At 47.3% G+C, this 20,036-nt stretch overlaps 1 protein-coding gene across 1 annotated transcript in view; it reads right to left on the bottom strand.

The window, feature by feature from the left end:
• Positions 1–20,036, bottom strand: part of SLC30A5 (solute carrier family 30 member 5) — a 311,396-nt gene that overhangs the window by 165,362 nt on the left and 125,998 nt on the right. The window contains exon 10 of the mRNA XM_078675193.1: positions 1,985–2,193. Within this exon, the coding sequence (XP_078531319.1) occupies positions 1,985–2,193 (209 nt within the window). The remainder of the gene's footprint in view (positions 1–1,984; positions 2,194–20,036) is intronic.

Genomic DNA, 20,036 nt, shown 5'->3' with positions numbered 1-20,036 from the left:
ACGGAAGACATCTCCCTTGTGGTCAAGGGGTGACCACTGGGTTCAAACAGGCACCAACAGCAACTTTGCCGGTCTGCATTTTCAAGGCTCCCGCCGTGCGACACAGGACATGGACTTCCAGACATCTCTGACTCCGACTCACACCCACAGCAAAGCTGAGATACGTGGCGGACACAAGAGACGTGGGACCGGAACTCCTGGACATCCTGCATTTTGCAAGCTGCACTCCTTCTACGAGGTATCCCGAAGTTGTGCTTTGGGGTGCTTGAAGCCCCACCCCTGAGCACCATTTTCACTGAAGCCCAGGCCCCCACACTCCGCGAGTGTCCCGTGGGCCCCGCTTTTGCATTTGAGCTCGACGCTTCTTCCCGGTTCCTTGCCCGTTGGCTAGTGAGCCCTGTGAAGACTTTTCTTTACAACAAACTTGCTTTCCTGGTTGCTCCAGGCTTGCTCCAGCTTCCCTGCAAAGGAGAAGCGCCACAGACCTTGCTGGTCTGCAACAGAGCCAATCTCGACATCCTGCGTGGGTTGCGGTTGCCAAGGCTTGTTGGGTCCAATCCGGATACCGACACTGCAGTCAACTAGATCCTTTGTGGGACAGCTCGAATCCAGCACCTGATCATTGCCGATGCCTCCTGGACCTCGTGGCTGAAGAGACAAACTCGACTTCTTCACCTGAAATCACCCGACATCGCCTGGTTCCTTCCTGGTCACTGGCTAGTGACCCAGACTCTGTCCCTTCTGCTTTCAGGTTCTTCAGATCTTCGATCCACCCAGACACTTTTCCTCTGGTCGCCTGCAGCACTTCTCTCCATTGAAAACAACGACGAAACCCGACACGAAATGACACCTATGCACCCGGCTTCCCTGGGTGAGGTAACACGAGTACTCCGGTGCTCCCGTGGGTCTTGACTCTCGTAGTGTCCTCGTTTAAAAGGGTTCCATCCTAGTCCATCCGGAAGTGTCCTTAAATTCTATATTTGTAACTTTTACATTTCCCATAGAAAGTCAATGGTAACCCGCGTCTGTGTTTAGACACTGCATGCTTCTCCCGTGGGCCTCCTACTTCCTAACCTTTGGTTCTTTAGAGTAGCCCCAGCTATTCCACAGGCCCCAGGTATGCTTTCTAATTCTCTTGTGGTTCTTATACCACTATTTTAGTGTATGGTTTGTGAGGTCCCCAGGGCATAACGTATACTGTGCAACTTATCGTATATTAACTCAGTGACTTGTATTGTATTTTTACCTCTGACCTCATAAACAGTGCAGAGGGGTTGTGTTTAGAATAAATACATATATATTTGATGTATGCCTTGTGTGGTTTCCTTTCATTTGGTACTCAAGGGATTATAATTGGTAAAACAACTTGCTTAATACGCTCTCTGAAGTCTTAGCCTGAGGAATGCTGGTCCATGCTACCACTAGCATAGCTTTCTATAAGGTTGACTTTACAACCATCATCAATAAGGGTCGATTAGACTGGTGCAAGGTGCCCACTAGAACTAGTGGACATCATATGCCAGGCTAACTTCTCACACAGTACATTACGTTTATGACTTAAGGGGTGAAGAAACTATACTTTCTGTCTGAGGATATTACCAAGATCATCAGTTCAGTTAAAATTCACTGAGCTTTAAACCAATATCAACACAATGCTGAGGAGTACGCATTTGCCCTAGGCAGAAACGTCTAGTAATGTTTACAGTCAACTCAGAAGCTGGTCAGTAAGTAGGAATAAATGTTTTTATTACAAAGTTGAATTCACTAAATGACTGATGGACATAACTAGATCTTCTTTACACATAGGAATTTTATGGCTCACGAAGGATGGAATTGTTTTTTGTAAATTATGTAGGAGTCTGCTTATTTAAAGTTAGTAGATTATCAGGTAGGTTTATATAATAGAGCCACAACAGTTTAGTGGCCCAAAGTAAAAGCATGCATCTTATTTTCTTATCACAGACATGACAGTAGGATTACTTACCAGATTCAAGCATAAGAAGTAAAAAATCTGTCTGGAGTCCGACTCCTCGAGGATCTGCTTCAGTGATTCCTTAATGAACCTTGGAACTGATGAAGATGTATGCTGCAAAGCGTCTCCCATGAAGTTATACAAAGGAGTGCCTTCTGGAGAATAGCCTACTAAGGTACCTTTTTGACCTTTCCTGAAGGCAGAGGACAAAATATTGGAAGCTGCACAGAAAGAAAATTCAAACCCTTATTTGCACATAAATAAATCACTCAGAATATAGGCGAAATTAATAATAATATAAGTAAAAAAAGGTTAACTGCTCGAATGGAAAGTTTGATGTAAAGTACATATGTAGTTAACTGCAATGTGATAAAAGCAGATTCTTATAGAAAACAATGTTTAATAACTAGTGAGGTTTGTTGAGAAATGGAAAGGATTATGTTACTTACCTTGTAAGCATCTGTTCTTGGCATGTGTGCTGTAGATTCACATGCTTTGCTAAGTCTGCCATTTAGTGTTGGACCCCAATGATTACAAGTTGTTTTTGTTGCAAGAAGTTTTCTCCGAGTCACAAGGCTGTGTGATTCCTCCTCTTGGGAATACTGTGCATTGTCATCGACGCCATCTTTAGATTGTTTTGGCATTGGTAGGTGAGAATATAAGAATTCTGTATATGTAGAGATTGAGTTGTCCATGCGATGGTGTGAAATAAAGTGTCAGAACTTCAACCTACACAAGATTTTGTTTTTTTGGGGGGAGAGGGGATGTTGCAGGTTAATCTACAGCATTACATGCCAAGAACAGATGCTTTCCGGGTAAGTTAACATAATCCGTTCAAGACAAGTGTACTGTAGAAACACATGCTATGCATAGACTGTAAAGCAGTCCCTTTCCTTAGGTAGTGGTTAACTTTTGGGGGTTGCAATTGTTTGAAAAAGAGTTTAAAAGTACGGCCTGTTCAACATTGGCTTATTGGCATGCAAATACATCCACACAATATTATTTTGTGAAGGTGTATGGAGTAGACTATGTTTCTTCTTTGCAAATGTCAGCAAAGGAATGTTCCCTGAAAAAGCGATAGAAGCACCAATTTTTCTAGTGGAGTGTGCTTTTGGTAGAACAGGTAAAACGTCTGAATTTCACTTACTCTACTAAGCGAAGTAAAAGTGATTAAAAAGGCAAGTTTCCATGAAATATATTGCAATTGACAAGAATGAAATGGTTCGAAAGGAGGACCCATTCATCTTTAGGGAGAATGTTTATGTTCCATTCTGGGGAAGGTGGAAGTCTAGGAGGAATTATTCTCTTAAGTCCCTCCATAAAAGCTTTTATAACAGGAAATTAAAACACCAATATGTGTTGTCTATTTTAGAGATATGCTGAACTTGCTGCACGATGTAATCTTAAAGAAGGATATGCTAATCTTGCAGTTTGTAAATGCAATACGTATAAAATAAGAGTTTATACCTTTGCCTAAAGAGCGTTAACGTTTCGCTTGTGACAGCACATAACAAAACGTTTCCATTTTGGTGAATAATATTGCCTTGTAGTCAGTTTACGAGCCTGTTCATACAATCCTGAGATAAATTTAAGTATCCAAATTCTGAGACTTCAGCTGCCAAATTGCAAGATTAATTTCTTTGGGATTTGGATGTCTTAGTGTTCCTTGGTTCTGTGTGAGAAGGTCTGGGTTTACGTGAAGCTTCCAGTGTGGGACTGAATACAATCCAGTAGATGTCGAGCCCATATTGGAGCTATTAGTATCACGGTGAGATATGGTTGTCTGAGTTTCCTGACCTCTAATAGAAGTAGTGGCGAGGGTGTGGATACCTGTTTGCGAAGTGTGGGTATTTCGCGTTTTCTTTTGTTGCAAACAGGTCTATCTCTGGCACTTTCGCAAATAGGATGGTTGAAGAACATTGGGATAAATCTCCGATTTGTGGACTTGTTGTTGCTTTCTGATTAGAAATTCTGCAATTTGACTGCTTGTCCCTGGGACATATTCTGCAAGGAGACGAATGTTGTGATGTATTGCTAATCTCCATGTTATCTGTGATACCTGAGATAATTGGAGAGAGTGTGTTCCCCTCCCATTTTTGTAAATAATACATTGCTGTCATATTGTTCGTTTGAAATAGGACAACTTTGTGATGTAGGTGAGGTAGGAATGCTTTGATTGCTAGATGAACCGCTTACATCTCTAGGTGTCTGATATGGAGATTCTTGCATTTGGACTCTCATAGTCCTTGAATAGTGAGGTTGTGGAGATGTGCACACCAATCTGTTAGGGGAAGCATCTGTTGTGTGTATTGTCTGAGGAACTAGGTCTTGAAACGGCAACCCTTTGGTGAAATCTTGTCGTTTTCACCATTGCAGAGAGTGATTTGTGCGGCTTCACTAGATCGTGAAGGTAACCCGGTGATTGAGTCCACTGTTGCGAGAAACATTTTTGTGAAGGTCTCACATTTAATCAGGCATGTGGTACTATGTGAATACAGGATGCCGTCATGCCTAGAATTCTGGAAATGTTTGGCAGGAAAATAATTTCCTGCTTAAAACTGTTGAATTAATGTTACTATGTTGTGTACCCTGTTTTGTTTGGGTATGCTAGTGCAGACTGTGTGTTTAGTATAATGTCTATGTACGACTGAGTTTTGGCTGGTTCTAGATGAGATTTTTGTAGAGGGATGGTAAACCCTAGTTGATGGTGCAAATCTAAGGTTTTTTTGTGTGTTTTGGTTGCAAAGAATGTAGTTGTTTGCTTTGATTAATAAGTGGGCTAGATATGGGAAAACACTAATATTGTGTCTGGGTAGATGTGCTGCGACTACTGCCAGACACTTTGTGAGACTCGTGGTGCTTTGGTAATTCCAAATATCTGTTCTGACCAAGACTGTTTTGTGATGTACTTGCAGAAGAAATCTTTCAGAGCCGGTTAAATTGACAGTATGTCTAGATAACTGATATGGATGGTCTATTGAAGGGTTATCCACATGCCCTGAATGGTCATATTCTGCAAATATGCCCCCCAGCCTATGTGACAGGTGTCCGTGATGATGGTCACTTGGGAGGCCAGGTCTAGAAAGGGCGTGCCCTGCAATACGTTGTAGCTGTTCCATCGCTACAGAGAGTGATGGGTGCCCACATCAACACTAGATCTTCCCTAGAGACCCACTGCTTGAGATCATTGTGCAAGCGGGAGTAAGTCTAATCGAGTGTGGGGAACAAAGGAGGTGCAGGACGCCATCATGCCGAGGATGCGCATTACTGTCCAAACAGTCAGTTGGTGATTTGGCTGAAAAAGAGACAACAGGACCTGAAATGCTTGGACCCATGCACACTGAGAAAAGTTTCCCAGTGACTGAGTATTAAATTGCCCTCAAGAAGGGCTGTATATGAAGGCGTTGAAGATTGGACTTGCCCAAACTGGTAGTGAAACTAAGATCATGGAGGAGATTTTGGTGATCTATGTCTGGGCCAAGCACTGCTGTCTGCTTTTACTATTTGTCAACCAATTGCTGAGGTGTGGGAGCACAAATCACCACTCCTCTGGAAGTGAGAGCTACATCTGCAAGCCATTTGGTAAAGACTCTGGGAGCTGTGGGGACCCAGAAAGTCAGGACTGTGAATTGGAAGTGCTGTCCACTTACCACCAACTGGATATGATGAGCCGGGTGGATTGGAATGTGGAAATAGGCATCCTCCAGGGAGAGGTGAAGGTGCCTTGAAGCTGCAGTGGAATGATGGCGTTGAGGGTGTAATGTGGAAGTGCTCAGACAGGATGTGCTGGTTGAGGGGCAAGAGGTTGAGTATGGGCCTGAGGGACACATCTTTATTGGGGATCAGAAAGTGCAGGGAGTACACCCATTTGCCCTGGTGGTGTGGGGGCACAGGCTCTATGGACCCTTTGAGCAACAGCCCATCTACTTCCTCCGGGAGGAGCCTCTGGTGTTTTGTGTTGTGAGGGGGGTGTTTAGTGGTGGAGCAGTGACTTCTAGGCAGTAGCCCATTTCTACAATTGACAGAACCCATTGGTTTAAGGTGATGTTTTGGCATTGTGTGAGGAACCCCTGCAGGCATCCCCTAGCAGGCGGCATAGTGTGACTGGGAGGGAAGGCAGAGGGACTCACTGCAAGGCGGGGTTGGCTTCCTTTGCCGCACCACCTCTGACCCTACCCTTGGAGTTACCCCTTCTATAGACACCTCTGAAATAGCCTCAAGAGGCTTGCTGCTGTTGCCTCTCGTAGAATGTGGAAGTCAGAATACTGGAGTTAATACCCCTGGCAGCAGCTGCCGCTGCGACCAGGATGCACCTGATGGTCATATTGGAGATGGTTTGGCCCTCCGCTTCGACCGCCAGAGCCCTTTGTCTGTACTGATACGGGAGGAATTGGATTAGGTCTCCCACCTCCTCCCACTGTGCTGGCTTGTACCTAGAGAGTAGGCTGATCGAGTTAGCGATGCACCAATGGATGGCAGATTGAGCGGGCACACCTTTACCTGCCAAATCGATTTCTTTGCCAAGCGGCGGGGTGTATCCTGTGCATTTGCTTGTTTGCATGCTGTATGTACAACCACAAATTCTGGTGAGTGTGTCCTCTAATAAAAGGTAGGTTTGAGGGGACAGTCTTACACTTTTTAATACTGGGCGGGACTCCTCTGGCCTTCACAGGGTTTTTAAAGACATCCTGAGTGGATCCTAAAATACCCTTGAGCATGGGTAGTCAATACTTATTGGGTTGAGCATTGCGTATGGGAGAGTGTTTCAACCAAGAATGAATCCTCTTTTGTAAAGGTGTGCAAGTCTACCTTATGGAAACTAGCCACCCTGTGAATAACTTTCTGATATGAGTTGGTATCATCTGGAGGGGAAGACTTGACTGTGTAGAGGTCAGGGTTGTTGCCATCTGGGGTGATAACACTATAATAGCCCTAGGGATCATCCTGGTGCTGCAGATCATATGGAGCACCATATGGGTCTGTAGTATCTAGTGGACTACCCTCTTCATAGGAGGAATGTGGGGAGGATGGCGGAGGTGTCATGGTGGGGAGGGAGTAAGGGCTTTAAGTGGAGGAGTGGGGACCTTAGGTGGAGGAGTAGGCATTTTAGGATGAGGAGGAGCACTGGAGGAATGAGCGGGTATAAGGCAAGTGCCCCTATCCCGATGCTTCTTCAGGTTAGGAGGTGGTGGTGGTGGTGGCTCCAGCTGCTTCTCGAAGGTAAGCTTCCTTTTTCAAGGATGAGTGCATAGCATCTTTGGAAGTGGTTCGGTAGAAATAGTCTGTCTGCGGGTGGATGAATAGTTTCTTCTGCCTACTGTCCAGTTCCTCCTAGAGGCCCTGAAGAACGGGGGCGTCAAGATCCATGGAGCCTACTGAGTAATGCGTCATGGAGGGTCAGCTCGGCGCTGATGGCTGTTTTGGCTTTGAAGCCAGTCTGGATGTTGAATGGTGCTTCGGCTCTGAAGAGTCCATGTGCGCTGGCAGCCAAAGAATCAGAAGGCATTGAGGGCGCAGCCGGTGTTGAGGAAGGCAGGGTCCTATGCGGCTGTTTCAGCACCAGGATCAGTCGGCGTCGGCTCCAAACCCTTGTGTCAGTGCCTGCCATGGCTAGGGTGCAGTGGCGACCAAGAAGGCTGTTGAGCTAATGGTGGGCTTGACATCCAACCACCTGAGGGGTGTTGGTGGACCAGATGTTTGTGGTAAATGTCTTTAGGCGCTGGCCTGGCGGGGGCGGTTGATCTTTGGCTTCCGACTCTGATGGGGAACTTGGTCCTAGGCTAAGGGCCACTGGTTGATCGGCAGACGTGGAGGCACACACTTCCGCTTCAACGTCTTCCCCAAAGATGTCAAGGGTGGCCTCATCGTGTGCCAAGGGAGATGTCGATTGCACAGGTACAGAAGGGCCTTCTTGGACTAGAATGCAGGGCAGGAGATCTTGTGTTCCCGCAACAAGCAGAGATTGCAGACCAGAAGGTGACTTTGACACAAGTACTTCGAGTGGCACGCTGTACATTACTGGAAAGTGGTCCTTTCCATCACACCCTGAGTGGCACGCTGTACATTACTGGAAAGTGGTCGTTTCCATCACGCCCTGCACTATCTCGAGAACGGGTGACCGAGGAGAAGTACAGAGGGGAGCCAGAGGCCCTAAACGAAGGTTCGAAAATAACCCCAGTAAATGTGTCAGTCATAATAACCTCCACTCAAGAGACTGCAATGTGTCTAGCTGCAATGTTTTTGAATGAACTAGAGGAATCCTCAAAAGATACTGCTGTCAAAATGTTAAGAGAGACATGCAGGTCTTAGTTATGGATGTGACTAAGACTGGAAGAATGGGTCTTGCGAGATCAAAATAGACATGGACACTAATCTGCCCAAAAGAATAAATTAACATCTGCATTTTTGGTCTGGGAAAATGTGACATTTAGAATGAATAATAATGACCTCCACCTTATTAGAATCATGGATGATTTATTAAGCATTTAAGTTGAAATGCCTGTAGACAAAAAAGATAAACTGCCCAAAGATCTGATAAACAAAGAACAAATATATAATATTTGCCGTCAGGGTGAAAAATATAATAATTATCTAAGGCACTTTTGAGGCTATGGGCAATTAAGTCGACACTCATCACCCATAGAAGAAACTGAGCTAGGTTAATTTGGATTTAAATCAGTGGTTCATTTACCTGGATTTACATGACAGGTAGTGTCAGCAACAAGTTAACCATTACAGTGCAGATTCTTTAATCAGCAGGTAGTATGCCTGTAGAGAGTCTAGGGTTTAACTAAGCAGTAGATGATTTGCAACAGACTCAACAACAAATTCCAAGGTGGCCAACATTAATAAGAACCACATAATGTTTAAATAAGGAGGAAAATACACCAGTCTCAGGGGGCACCACCAAATACCACGTTGTAAAAATAGTTATGATAAAATGGTGGAAAACACTATGTTGAGGCATAACAAAGAAGTACGGCATACTTGCCCTGTTCAGCTGATTCAAGCACACTTAACTACTCATCTAAAAATTATTGTGAATCTCTCAGAATTCACTTTGGCTGGGATAACACTGTTGTAACCACAGCATCTATGCGCAGTTATCAACAAGGATGGGATTTTTAGGCCTACATGGCTGAAAGCTGTAGTAATACTAGGGTTTGCAGATAAAGGTATTCATGTTAAAGAATTATTGACAAGTCATTATATGGACTATATAGACATTTACATTTTGAAAACTGCTAATAAATGTACTGGCATTTAACCACTTCCACGCTAATGACAAAGCCAGCTCGTCATGGGCGTTACCTATGCTGCGCTCATGACGAGCTGGCTTTGTCATGAACAAGCCATTTTCTAATTCTTCAGCGCACAGCGGGAAATTGCGGTAGCGCTGTAGTGGTTAAAAATTACCATAATATTGAAAAAACAAGCATGTATTACCCTTTTGACCCATAGAGGCAAGGCTAGAATACATAATAACATGTCAAGTGATTCTTTAAGACACAAACATAGTCATTTCGGAAAGCAAACATACCATGTTTGTGTACTGCACATCCTAAACCACAGTGAACAAGCACTAAACAGGTCAGTAAAAGTGGGAACACAATTTCTATAATTGGCTATTTAAAGAAAACAAATGCAATGTGATTACTAACGACTACCTGAAAGAAATCTTGAAGGTAGAGACTCAATGTAGACAGTAGCTGTCCATCCTTAAAGGCAGAAGGCCCGCTCCATCTTTTGTAACCATAAACAGTGTCTCAAGCTGAGCAAAGGTCAGCCTAACACTATCCATATTCCGATCAGGCAGCCAGGCGCTGTACATGCACTAGGTCCCTGGCTGTTTAAGATGATCTTTGCTGGGCTGAAGATTTCATAGCCCTGTGGGCATGACCCCCTCCGCCCCGCAAAGCACTTGCAGGTCCTCCCTCTCATGATGAGGATGAGTATTCCGGAGAGACTCGGACGTCTGCCCTTCAGTTTTGAGCACTGAAGTGCTCACCATGTCTTTCCTCCCGCGACCTGAGATCACCATATATAAATGCGTGTGTGTGTTTGTGCATGTGTGCATAAATGGGTGTGGGCATGTGTATGTGCTTTTGAATAAGGAGTATATTCACACTTGTGAATGCATGGGTGTGAGTATGCCTCCCTGCTTGAATTACCATACACCTCTGAATATTGACCATCTGTCCGACTTAGACATAGACAAACATAGTACAAATTTGAAACTACAAAATAACATGTCTACTGGGGTCCAAGATTTAAAAATTGCTAACTATGGAAACAGATACTGAACTGTTTAACTTGCCTCTGTCAAACATTCAACATTCAACCTGCACCACAAGCCGGCATGGCAGGGACCTTCTAGCTTTAATGTAACAAGTTTAGATGCATTTGACAAGCCAAGAAGCAACCCCTGCCATGGAAATGGCATGCCCTGTGTGTGGCTTATAGTAGGACAAGAATAGTTGTGTCATACGAAATGGTTTTGTTCTATCAACATAGTACATTAACACACTTTTGTCAATTAAGGTAAGTAAAGCGCGTTACGCTACAGATTCTGGATGTGGAAAGAAGACTGGTAACTCAATTGTCTGATTAAGGTGGAAGCTGGAGAACACCATTGGCAGAAATTTGTGGTTGGTTTTGAGAACCACCCTATCATGCTGAACCTGGAAGTAATGGCCACAAGGAAAGTTACTTTCCACAAAAGAAATTGCAGAGGACAAGATAAAAAGTGTCTCAAAAGGAGGCCCCATGAGCCTAGTAAGCATGATGTTATGATTCGACACTAGAGCAGAGGCGTCAAGGGCGGGATAACCCTCTTAAGCCTTCCATGAATGCATTAATTACTGGTACCCTGCAAAGTGAAATATGTTGCCTATTCTGTAGGTAAGCAGCCACAGAAGCCAGATGTAACTGAATGGAAGTGTAAGCCTGATTACTAAAGGTGTAGAAGGTAACAGACAAAATCTTGTAACGACGGTGTGTTTATTGATATGTTTGGGAAGACAATAGTGTACAAAATGTTTCCATTTGGCTGCATTACAGGCCATGGTAGAAGGCCTATATGCTGCCAGAAGAATAGACATACACTTCCCGAGAGGTTGAGATAACCACAAGAGACCAATCGCAAGGTTGAGCTGCTGAGGATGTCATGTGTTCCATACAGGGCCCGTTGTGATTTTCCCCATGTAAACCTAACTGTGCATGACAAATTTGATGTGCACATGTTACTATATAAACAAATTTGCTTCTGTGCCATATTATATTTTCACACAACAACAACAACGAAAGCTTTATTCAGCTGTTTTTCAATACAGTCATAAAAGCACATATTTATGATAAAAAATACAGTTCAATTCATAATATTTACAGCATTATACATAGAAAAGAGAGACACATATCTTACTCAGTTAGAAACATAGTACATGATTTACGAATTCATAATAATAGATTTCCTGATTTGTAGCACCGTTTTTAAAAACGTTCTTATCAACGCTACGTGATCATTTTCCAGGAGCTGGAGTGAGAGCATGGCCTGGCGACACTGCCTAAGCCCTAAAACCTTTAAAAATGGAATAATCGGGGGCGTGGCTAGCAGCCGGCGATGGCGGCAGCGAACTAGAGAGGCTCCCGGAGTAAGGCGGCATCCCGCATCAATCCGCATGTTTATCCGCTTATCAATGTTCCCGAACGGGATAGCCCGGGTGCGGTGACCACACGGCCCCCAGTTGAGAAGTTTCGGAGCAGCGGCGAGCCCGGAATCGGCGGAAAACACGACTCCTGAAAGCGGCCTGGTGTCGCTCGGAAAGCAGCGGGCGCTGGCATCCAGGCGGAAGTGAGACCCGAGCGGAGTGCGCCGACCGGAAGTGCTCGCACTACGGCGCGACTTGCGCGACGCTGTCGTTGAGCTACCTGACATTCACACAGTCCCTCCGGAGGTGAGATGCTCCGTCAGCGCCGACCTTAGTGCCATAGACATTGACCGAGCGGTCTCAAAACGGACCCTGAACTCGCTGCGTAACCGCCGCCATTTCTTGTATCCCACGCCACTTCGGACAAGAACTTCCCGCAAGTCTAACCAGGCCTACTCGCACAGTACCCGAAGGGGAGCTCATCACTCGTCCGACACCGTGACTCCCCACCTCACGGACCCTTATCGGAGGCGCACACAAACGACCACCCTCCTGGCACGCGATGGCGGGCAGGGGTCCCAAGCACAACTCCACCCAGGCCAAATTGGACAAATTTGCTTATGACAAACAATCTCTCCCTGCGTCGGAGCAACGGAAATCAATGACCAAAGGGACGGAGGGCGACGGAGTGAAGAAAGCCACGCTGGAAGACGTTCTCAACGCCCTGGCCCAGGTGCAAGCGACGGTGGGAGCGACGGCAACGGAGGTAACGCTCATTCGGGCTGACCTCCAGAAATTGAGCGAAAGAGTAAAGCAGGTGGAGGTAGTGGCCAAATCCCTGGTGGAGGACGTGTCTGATCTGCAGAGGGATGTAGAGAGACTGCAGGCGGACAACAAGGTACTTAAGGAGAAGCTGGATGATCACGAAGGGCGCTCCAGGAGGAACAACGTTCGCATCCTGGGAGTTCCGGAGTCTGAGACGAAAGGCGCCATGGATCTGTATGTGGAAGACCTGATCAAGAACCAGCTTAACCCCAAGGGCCTCTCGAACTTTTTTTCTGTGGAAAGGGCCCACAGGGTGCCAGGGGGCCAGCCGAAGACAGGGGCTGCGCCCAGACCGATTCTGGCGAGACTTTTCAACTTCCGGGACCGCGACGCCGTTTTGCAGGCCGCGAGGGTGGCCCCGGCCATCCAAATCCAGAACTCGAGAGTATCCTTCTTCCCGGATTACACGGCCGAGGTTTCGCGTCGGAGGAGGACATTTCTGGAAGTGAAAAAGACTTTGAGAGAGAAGGAGCTTCCATACTCCATGCTGGTCCCGGCTCGGCTTCGACATGAGAGTCGTGATTGGACGCTGGCCGGGGTGACCCTGATGGGAGCAGGGATGCCGCCTGCCAAGGGAGACACTCTCCCCCAACGTGCAAGTATTCTAGTTCTGGGATGGGTAAAGCGCTCTGCTCAGTTGGGGAGGCGGGCAGTTGAAGGTCCGTTAAGCAGGGAGGCAGGGAGGGGGATGGGAGGGGGGGATGTTGGTTGTTTGTTTGGAATTCACAAAGATGGTCGAGAATTGGAATGTTCCGGATGTTTGCTTTGGTGGGCACGAAGGCCTTATGGGTTCAGGTCTTTAACCTGGATACACTTCACTATACCCATAGATTGACCAATGGCAGCTGGCCCGATACGTAGCCCGGGTGAAGCCGGGCTGAACTCCTGCGGCTCCCCCCTGCGCTTGCTGACGTGGAATGTACGGGGATTGGGAGATAAAGTGAAGCGTGGCCTGGTATTGACAGCTTTAAAGAGGCAGAGGCCCAGCCTGGCACTGCTACAGGAGACACACTTAACTGGGGGGGCCACTAGGGCCTTAGATAGGAGAGGCTATAAAATGTTGGTTCACTCGGAGTTCTCTTCGGGATCCCGGGGCACCGGCATCCTGATTAAGAAATCCTCGCACTTCCTTCCCCTGGGCACAATGACCGACGGACAGGGCTGCTTTGCAGCGGTACAGGGACGGTGGGAGGGGCGGCTTCTTAATGTGGTGTCTGTCTATATCCCCCCGTCGCTTCACTCAGTAAAGCTCCCGGCGCTGGGCGACTTCCTGCTGACCCTTCCCGAGGGTGATGTCATTATCGGGGGGGATTTTAATGCTATACTTGATCCACAACTTGATAAATTCCCAGTGTCGGCCCCGTCAGGGGGTCCTTCCCGGTTTCAGAGCTTTCTAACGGCGATGGGTCTGGTGGATGTTTGGCGATACGTCCACCCTCGAGCCAAGCAGTACACATATCATTCCACAGTCCACAACAGCTTATCCCGGATAGACTTCTTTCTGTCACTATGTGACGGGATACAACATGTAGATACCATTGACATATGCCCTAGAGGCATCTCTGATCACTCTCCGATATCCCTCACGATCTCCACACAGGTTAAGTCCCGTAGACGTATTTACCCCATACAAGCTTCGTATCTCAAGGTTCCTAGGATCAGGAAGGCCCTCCGTAAAGCGACCACGCAGTACTTTGAAGAAAATGTTGACTCGGTGGAGTCCTCCGGGATCCTGTGGGAAGCATACAAGGCGGTCCTACGTGGGCAGGCTATAAACTCTATCACGGGCCATAAAAGGGAAGGGGCTGCAGAGCTGCACAGACTTGAACTGGCTCTTAACGACGCCACGACACTGCATGAAGCAAACCCTACATTAGACACGGCACACACCCTATCATTACACCAGCAGTTGTATACGGATCACCTCCGGCATCAAGTGAGGGGCCAAATAACAGACTCGCAGAACAGGGTCTACGACGTTGGGGATAAGGCAGGTAAGATGCTGGCCTGGTTAGACAAGAGAGGGGGTAGCGCTAGGGGTATCCAGCAAGTGACGGACAGTCAAGGCGTATTATGGTCGAACCCTGCACAGATTGTGGAGTTGCTGGCTGACCACTTCGAAGGGGTGTACACCCCCGACAGGGAGGTATCCTCCGATATGGCGGGTGCAGCTCTGGGTCAGATAATTACTCCGATCCTGACTCCGGAGGCACAGTCCGAGCTGGAGGCTGACATAACCGAAGAGGAGATTAAGATGGCTATCCGAGCGCTGAAGCCTGGCAAGGCGCTCGGTCCCAATGGCATTCCGGTGGAGTGGTACCAGGCTGAGACAGACAACCTCAGCGGCCACTTGTTGGCCATGTATAGGGACTGTTTAGAACAGGGGGAACTCCCACTGGACCAGAGGATGGCCACTATAGTAGCGATTCCCAAGCCTGAAAAGCCGCGGGAGGAATGCTCCTCATACCGCCCTATTTCATTGCTGAATGCGGAAGTTAAAATCCTGGCCAAACTCCTGGCCTCACGGCTCATGTCACACCTGCCAGACCTTATACATCCGGATCAGTCTGGATTTATGCCGCACAGGAACACGGCGATGAACCTCCGCAGGGTGCACGGAGTGCTGGCGAGGGCGGACGAGGTCCCAGGACATGCGGTCATACTGGCCTTGGACGCCAAGATGGCCTTTGACCTAGTTGAGTGGAATTATCTTTTTGAGGTCCTGGCTCACATGGGCTTTGGCCCCGTTTTTATCTCGTGGGTCAAATTATTATACACGAAGCCGGTTGCTCATGTGGTCGCTAATGGACATATCTCGCGGACGTTCCCCTTGGGAAGGGGCACCCGCCAGGGTTGTCCCCTCTCCCCCTTGCTCTTTGCACTCGCCCTGGAGCCTCTGGCGATCCTGATACGTCAGACCCCGCTACTCAAAGGCATACGGTGGAGGGAGGGATGGGAAGACCGGCTCTCCCTCTATGCGGACGACATGCTGGTGTACTTAACTGACCCTGAACAAGGGGTGCCGGCTCTTTTAGACCTTTGTAACGCTCACGGCGCTGTGTCGGGATACACGATAAATTGGAATAAATCAGAACTGTATGTTCTGAGAGGCCCGCTCCCTGAGTTGGGCGTGGACTGTCCACTGCGGATGGCTGGCTCCTCTTTCAAGTATTTGGGGATCCACGTAACAGGGGATCCTGTAGAGTTTGCGCGTATGAATCTAGCACCACCGCTGGAACGATTGAAACAGGACGTCAAATTCTGGGCGGGATTGCCTTTGACGATGCTGGGCAGAGCGGCGCTCTATAAGATGATGTCGCTTCCCCGTTTTTTATATATATTGGAGAACACGCCGTACCCGGTGGCTCCGGGTTACTTCAAGAAGGTGGCGGCCCTGGTGTCCGGATTGTTATGGAATAACCGGCCGGCGCGGATTGCACAGACCAAATTGCATAGGGGATGGTACGACGGTGGGATAGCGCTGCCGAACCTCAAGCTGTACTATTGGGCGGCCCATCTCAAGCCCATCAATCAGTGGATTCATGTCTCCCGAGCCGACCCGGCCTTCCAGGCTGACTGGGCTCAACTAGGCACTGATAGTATGTTGGCCCCGCTCTATGACCAACGTCAGGGGCGGAAATTACTGGGACCCACAAGACTCACCGTGGCATTGTGGCATTCGGCACTGGCAACGCTGGGTTGGAAAGGAAGGCTAACACTGCTCACCCCGCTCTGGGATTCCCGTGCCTTGGGAAACCTGAGAAATAGCAAGGGTTTCTCCCAGTGGGACGCCATCGGAATATCAACGGTAGGGGACCTATGGGAAAAGGAAGAAGTTATACCGTTCGACCGTCTGAGGGCGATGTACGAGATGGGAACACGGGAGTTATACAGATACGTACAGATCCGACATGCCCTACTTGCCGCCACGACCCCTGGGGAAGAGGTACCAGAATCGTCCCCGCTCGAGGATCGGCTCCTTACCGATTTTATGGCTGAGCGGCCGACATCGTTGACTTACCGCAAACTCATTAATAACTTACCTGACCCGATGACTCTGCTGAAATCTAAATGGGAGGGAGAGATAGGCGAGATGGACGAGCATGAATGGCAAGAGGCAATGGCGTCCCCACGGGAGGTGGCCGTCTCTGCTCGACTGAGACTAGTGCAACTCAAAATTCTACACAGAGTGTACTACACCAGAACGACACTGCACCTCATTCACAGAGCACAACACCCCTATTGTCTTCGAGGCTGTGGGGAAGAGGGTTCATTTTATCACACTATATGGGACTGCCCGCGCCTACAGGAATATTGGAGGCAGATAATGCGCACAATCTCACAGACCCTTGGGACCTCCATTATCCCTGAACCGCGGGTTTGTCTGTTAAATGTATGGAGTCCGAATGATTTGTCCAGAAGTGGCCAGCTCTGGGTCACTTTGGGTGTGATGATGGCAAAACGTGATATTGCGCAGCGTTGGGGGGTGGCAGACTTACCGACGAAAACACAATGGTGCAAAAATATGGATAGAACAATGGTGACGGAGAGGGCAGTGTACCTGGGCCGAGCGTGTCCGAGGAAATGGAATAAAATATGGACCCCCTGGAATGTATACCGGGGTGACATCTGTGAGCCATTACCGGAGGAGGACCCCATGGATTCCGATGATGAAGGGGAGGATGGCTGACTGGACCGGAGAGTGGATGGTGGGTATGCTCAGAATGTAGTGAAGTGAATGGCCCGGGGTGGGGAGGCCCAGACCCGAGTAGAGTGGGGTGGGTCCCGTAGATAGCAATGTGTGGGAAATGCCTGGCGATTTCTAGACCTTTTTGAGCCGACCAATTGAAATGTTGTTGATTCCACGATGACCACAATGTGATTTCCTAGTTGTTTGTTCTTTTTCTACAAAACAAAAAACGAAAACCTTTTCTGATCCGTTTCTTTATCCTTCGTACTGTCCCTTTTCATTTATCACTGATTTGCCTTTTTCTGTAATCAATAATTTACACTGTGAATGACCCTGCTCTGGGCAGACTGATTATCAGTACATGATGGCGGCCGGCCCGGAGGGTTGTAGGCCACAGCTGTGTATTACTGCGAGGTGCAATAAAGGTTTTCTATAAATAAAAAATTAAAAAAAAATAAAAAATGGAATAATCCAAACTTTCCTTGGCTCCATATAAAATTTGCAGAATAAAACTACATCCATAGTCGACTGGCCTGAGATCTTATCACAAGGGCACGGTATTAGTTTACGCGACCAGTCGTTCATTTTCGGCAAAGATGTTAATCTATGGATATTTCCCAGTCTAAACCTAATTAAAAGGAATCTATCAAATGTTCCAGGTACGAATGATAGGTAAGGCTCCATCCCCAAGGTTGTACGTGTCAGCTGGTGTTGCCTCACAGTGATTTTGTTTGAGATTTCCCTTACCATTCTGTTTGTTTTCAATAACTGGAGACAGTCTTTTTTTAAAGTCTTTCTGGGAATCTCCAGCATGGATATTGTGTTTAAAAAGTACTCTGGGTGTCCCAGGTCATTCATAATCCGAGGTATATGCATAGCCCCCTCTAACCTCAATGTATCTTTCAAAATCTCCCTATTTAGTTTTGTTTGGTCTTTACACCAAACTATGCCATAGGAGTATTGGCTCTACTTTTACTAAGTCAGATATATAGTGTAGACCCAACTCTCCATGACAGATAAATGAGGAGGTCTTGGGGAGTACGGATAAAATATATCTTATAAAAGCATTTTAAATTATTTGTATCGGGGTGGCATCTGCAAAACTCCAAACCCCGGCCCCATAAGTTGCCATAGTGATGCATTTTGCCTTATATTTGTAGGAGTTCTGAGGGTGGTTTCCTACCTAATTTTTTAGCGAATGTTACTAGAGCTGTGGAGGATCTAGAAAATGCAGCTTTTTAGCAGTTAGGGTGGCAACCCATGAATCATATTGATTAAAAAGTATACCTAGATAGGAAAAGTTTCTTGCTGTTGATAACTCCTTTCCATCTAAAAACATTCTCGGGTCTTCTGGGTGCCTTCCCTACATCTCATGACATATGTGTTAGCAATGATAGTTTTAAGACCTAAGTCGCTCATAAATACACTGAAGCTATCCAGAACTCTCTGGAGGCTATTTTGCGTACGTGCCAGTAACACGGCATCGTCCGCATAAAGGAGTGTGGGAATGGGCCAACCGTTTACTTGTGGGAAATCATTGCCCTGCAGGAGTAATGCTTCTTCTAATCTGTTGATATAAAGATTAAAAAGGAAAGGGCCAGAACACAACCTTGTCTGACACCTCTCCTGATTGGGAAAGCTTGCATGCATTCTCCCTTGAGCCCAAACAGAACACTTGCTGTAGCTCTACAGAAGAGTCGTCTTAAAAACATAATAATTTGTAGATCAACCCCGACCGTCTCAAGGACCTCCCACAACTTGTGATGTTGTGACAGGGTGTGTCAGCCTAACGAACAAACATCCGCTATACATGAGTGGTGGTCTCCTACATGTGACCCTCCCAATCTTATTCCCTTCCTTCACGACGAATGGAAGACCGACGATAAAACTTTATTGATCTCGCAAAACTCTGAACAGGACGACGGCTCCTTTAACTGGGGGCTTCTGTCGGACTTGGCCCCGCCCACCGATGACGTCGACCCACACCCGACGCTATCCGAGGCAACTTCCTGGTTCTCTGCGCGTCCCAAGTTGGAAGAGGAGAGAGAGTGGCGTTTTCCAGACGTGTAGAATACAGGTGTACCGGCAAGAGAAGAGGACGGTGACCACAGACCGAGTTCGGCAGGATTCGCAACAAAGCCAGGAGGCCAACGACCCCGCGACTCGGCCCGCCACGCCCACAGAGGTGCGTGGCTTGAGCAGGTACAGAACAAGTTCTTGGGGTGGGTGGGAAGGAAGGAGAGTAGTCAAACCAGCCAGTTACCTCCAACCCCCACTACCTGTAAATACTAGCAGCAACACCTCCACACAAGCACAGTTCCCCTCCTTTCGTCTCTCACTTACTGCACAGTGTGTTTGGTGTTTCTCCTCACTCCCCGGCCCTCTCAGATCTTGGCTCTGAGAACAAGAGTACTGATAGTTTTTTTTTTATTCTTCTTTATTTTCGGCCCGAGCCCTTTGTATATTGGACGGACCCCCCCGAGTCTTCGGATCCAAAGAGGCCAACCACAGTCCCCTGACAAGAAAGGAGGAAAAAGACCACGGGCAAAACAGACCTGGACCCCTTGCCCAGAGAAAAGAGGACTCAGAGACATAAATGCTGTTTCAAACAAATAAAACCTTATTTGATCTGACCTGGCCTACGACCTTATCATTCAAACCCACAACAGATGTCTAACTGAATCAAAGGCCGAGGTAAGATCTACAAAGGCCAAAAAAATACTTCCTTTTTTTGCTCTGGTGTACTTGCCAACCAAAATTGACAGATTCAAACTGTTCAATTGTACCTAAACGAGCACGAAAACCATACTGCAGGTCAGACATTATCGGACTATCCTCTGCCCAGTCTTGTAGGCTCTCCAGGATAACCCTCTCAACCACTTTGACCGTAGAGTCCAGGAGG

The sequence above is a fragment of the Lissotriton helveticus genome, chromosome 2_1, assembly GCF_964261635.1.
Source record: "Lissotriton helveticus chromosome 2_1, aLisHel1.1, whole genome shotgun sequence".
NCBI lineage: Eukaryota > Metazoa > Chordata > Amphibia > Caudata > Salamandridae > Lissotriton > Lissotriton helveticus.
This window is presented reverse-complemented; position numbering and strand designations above follow the sequence as displayed.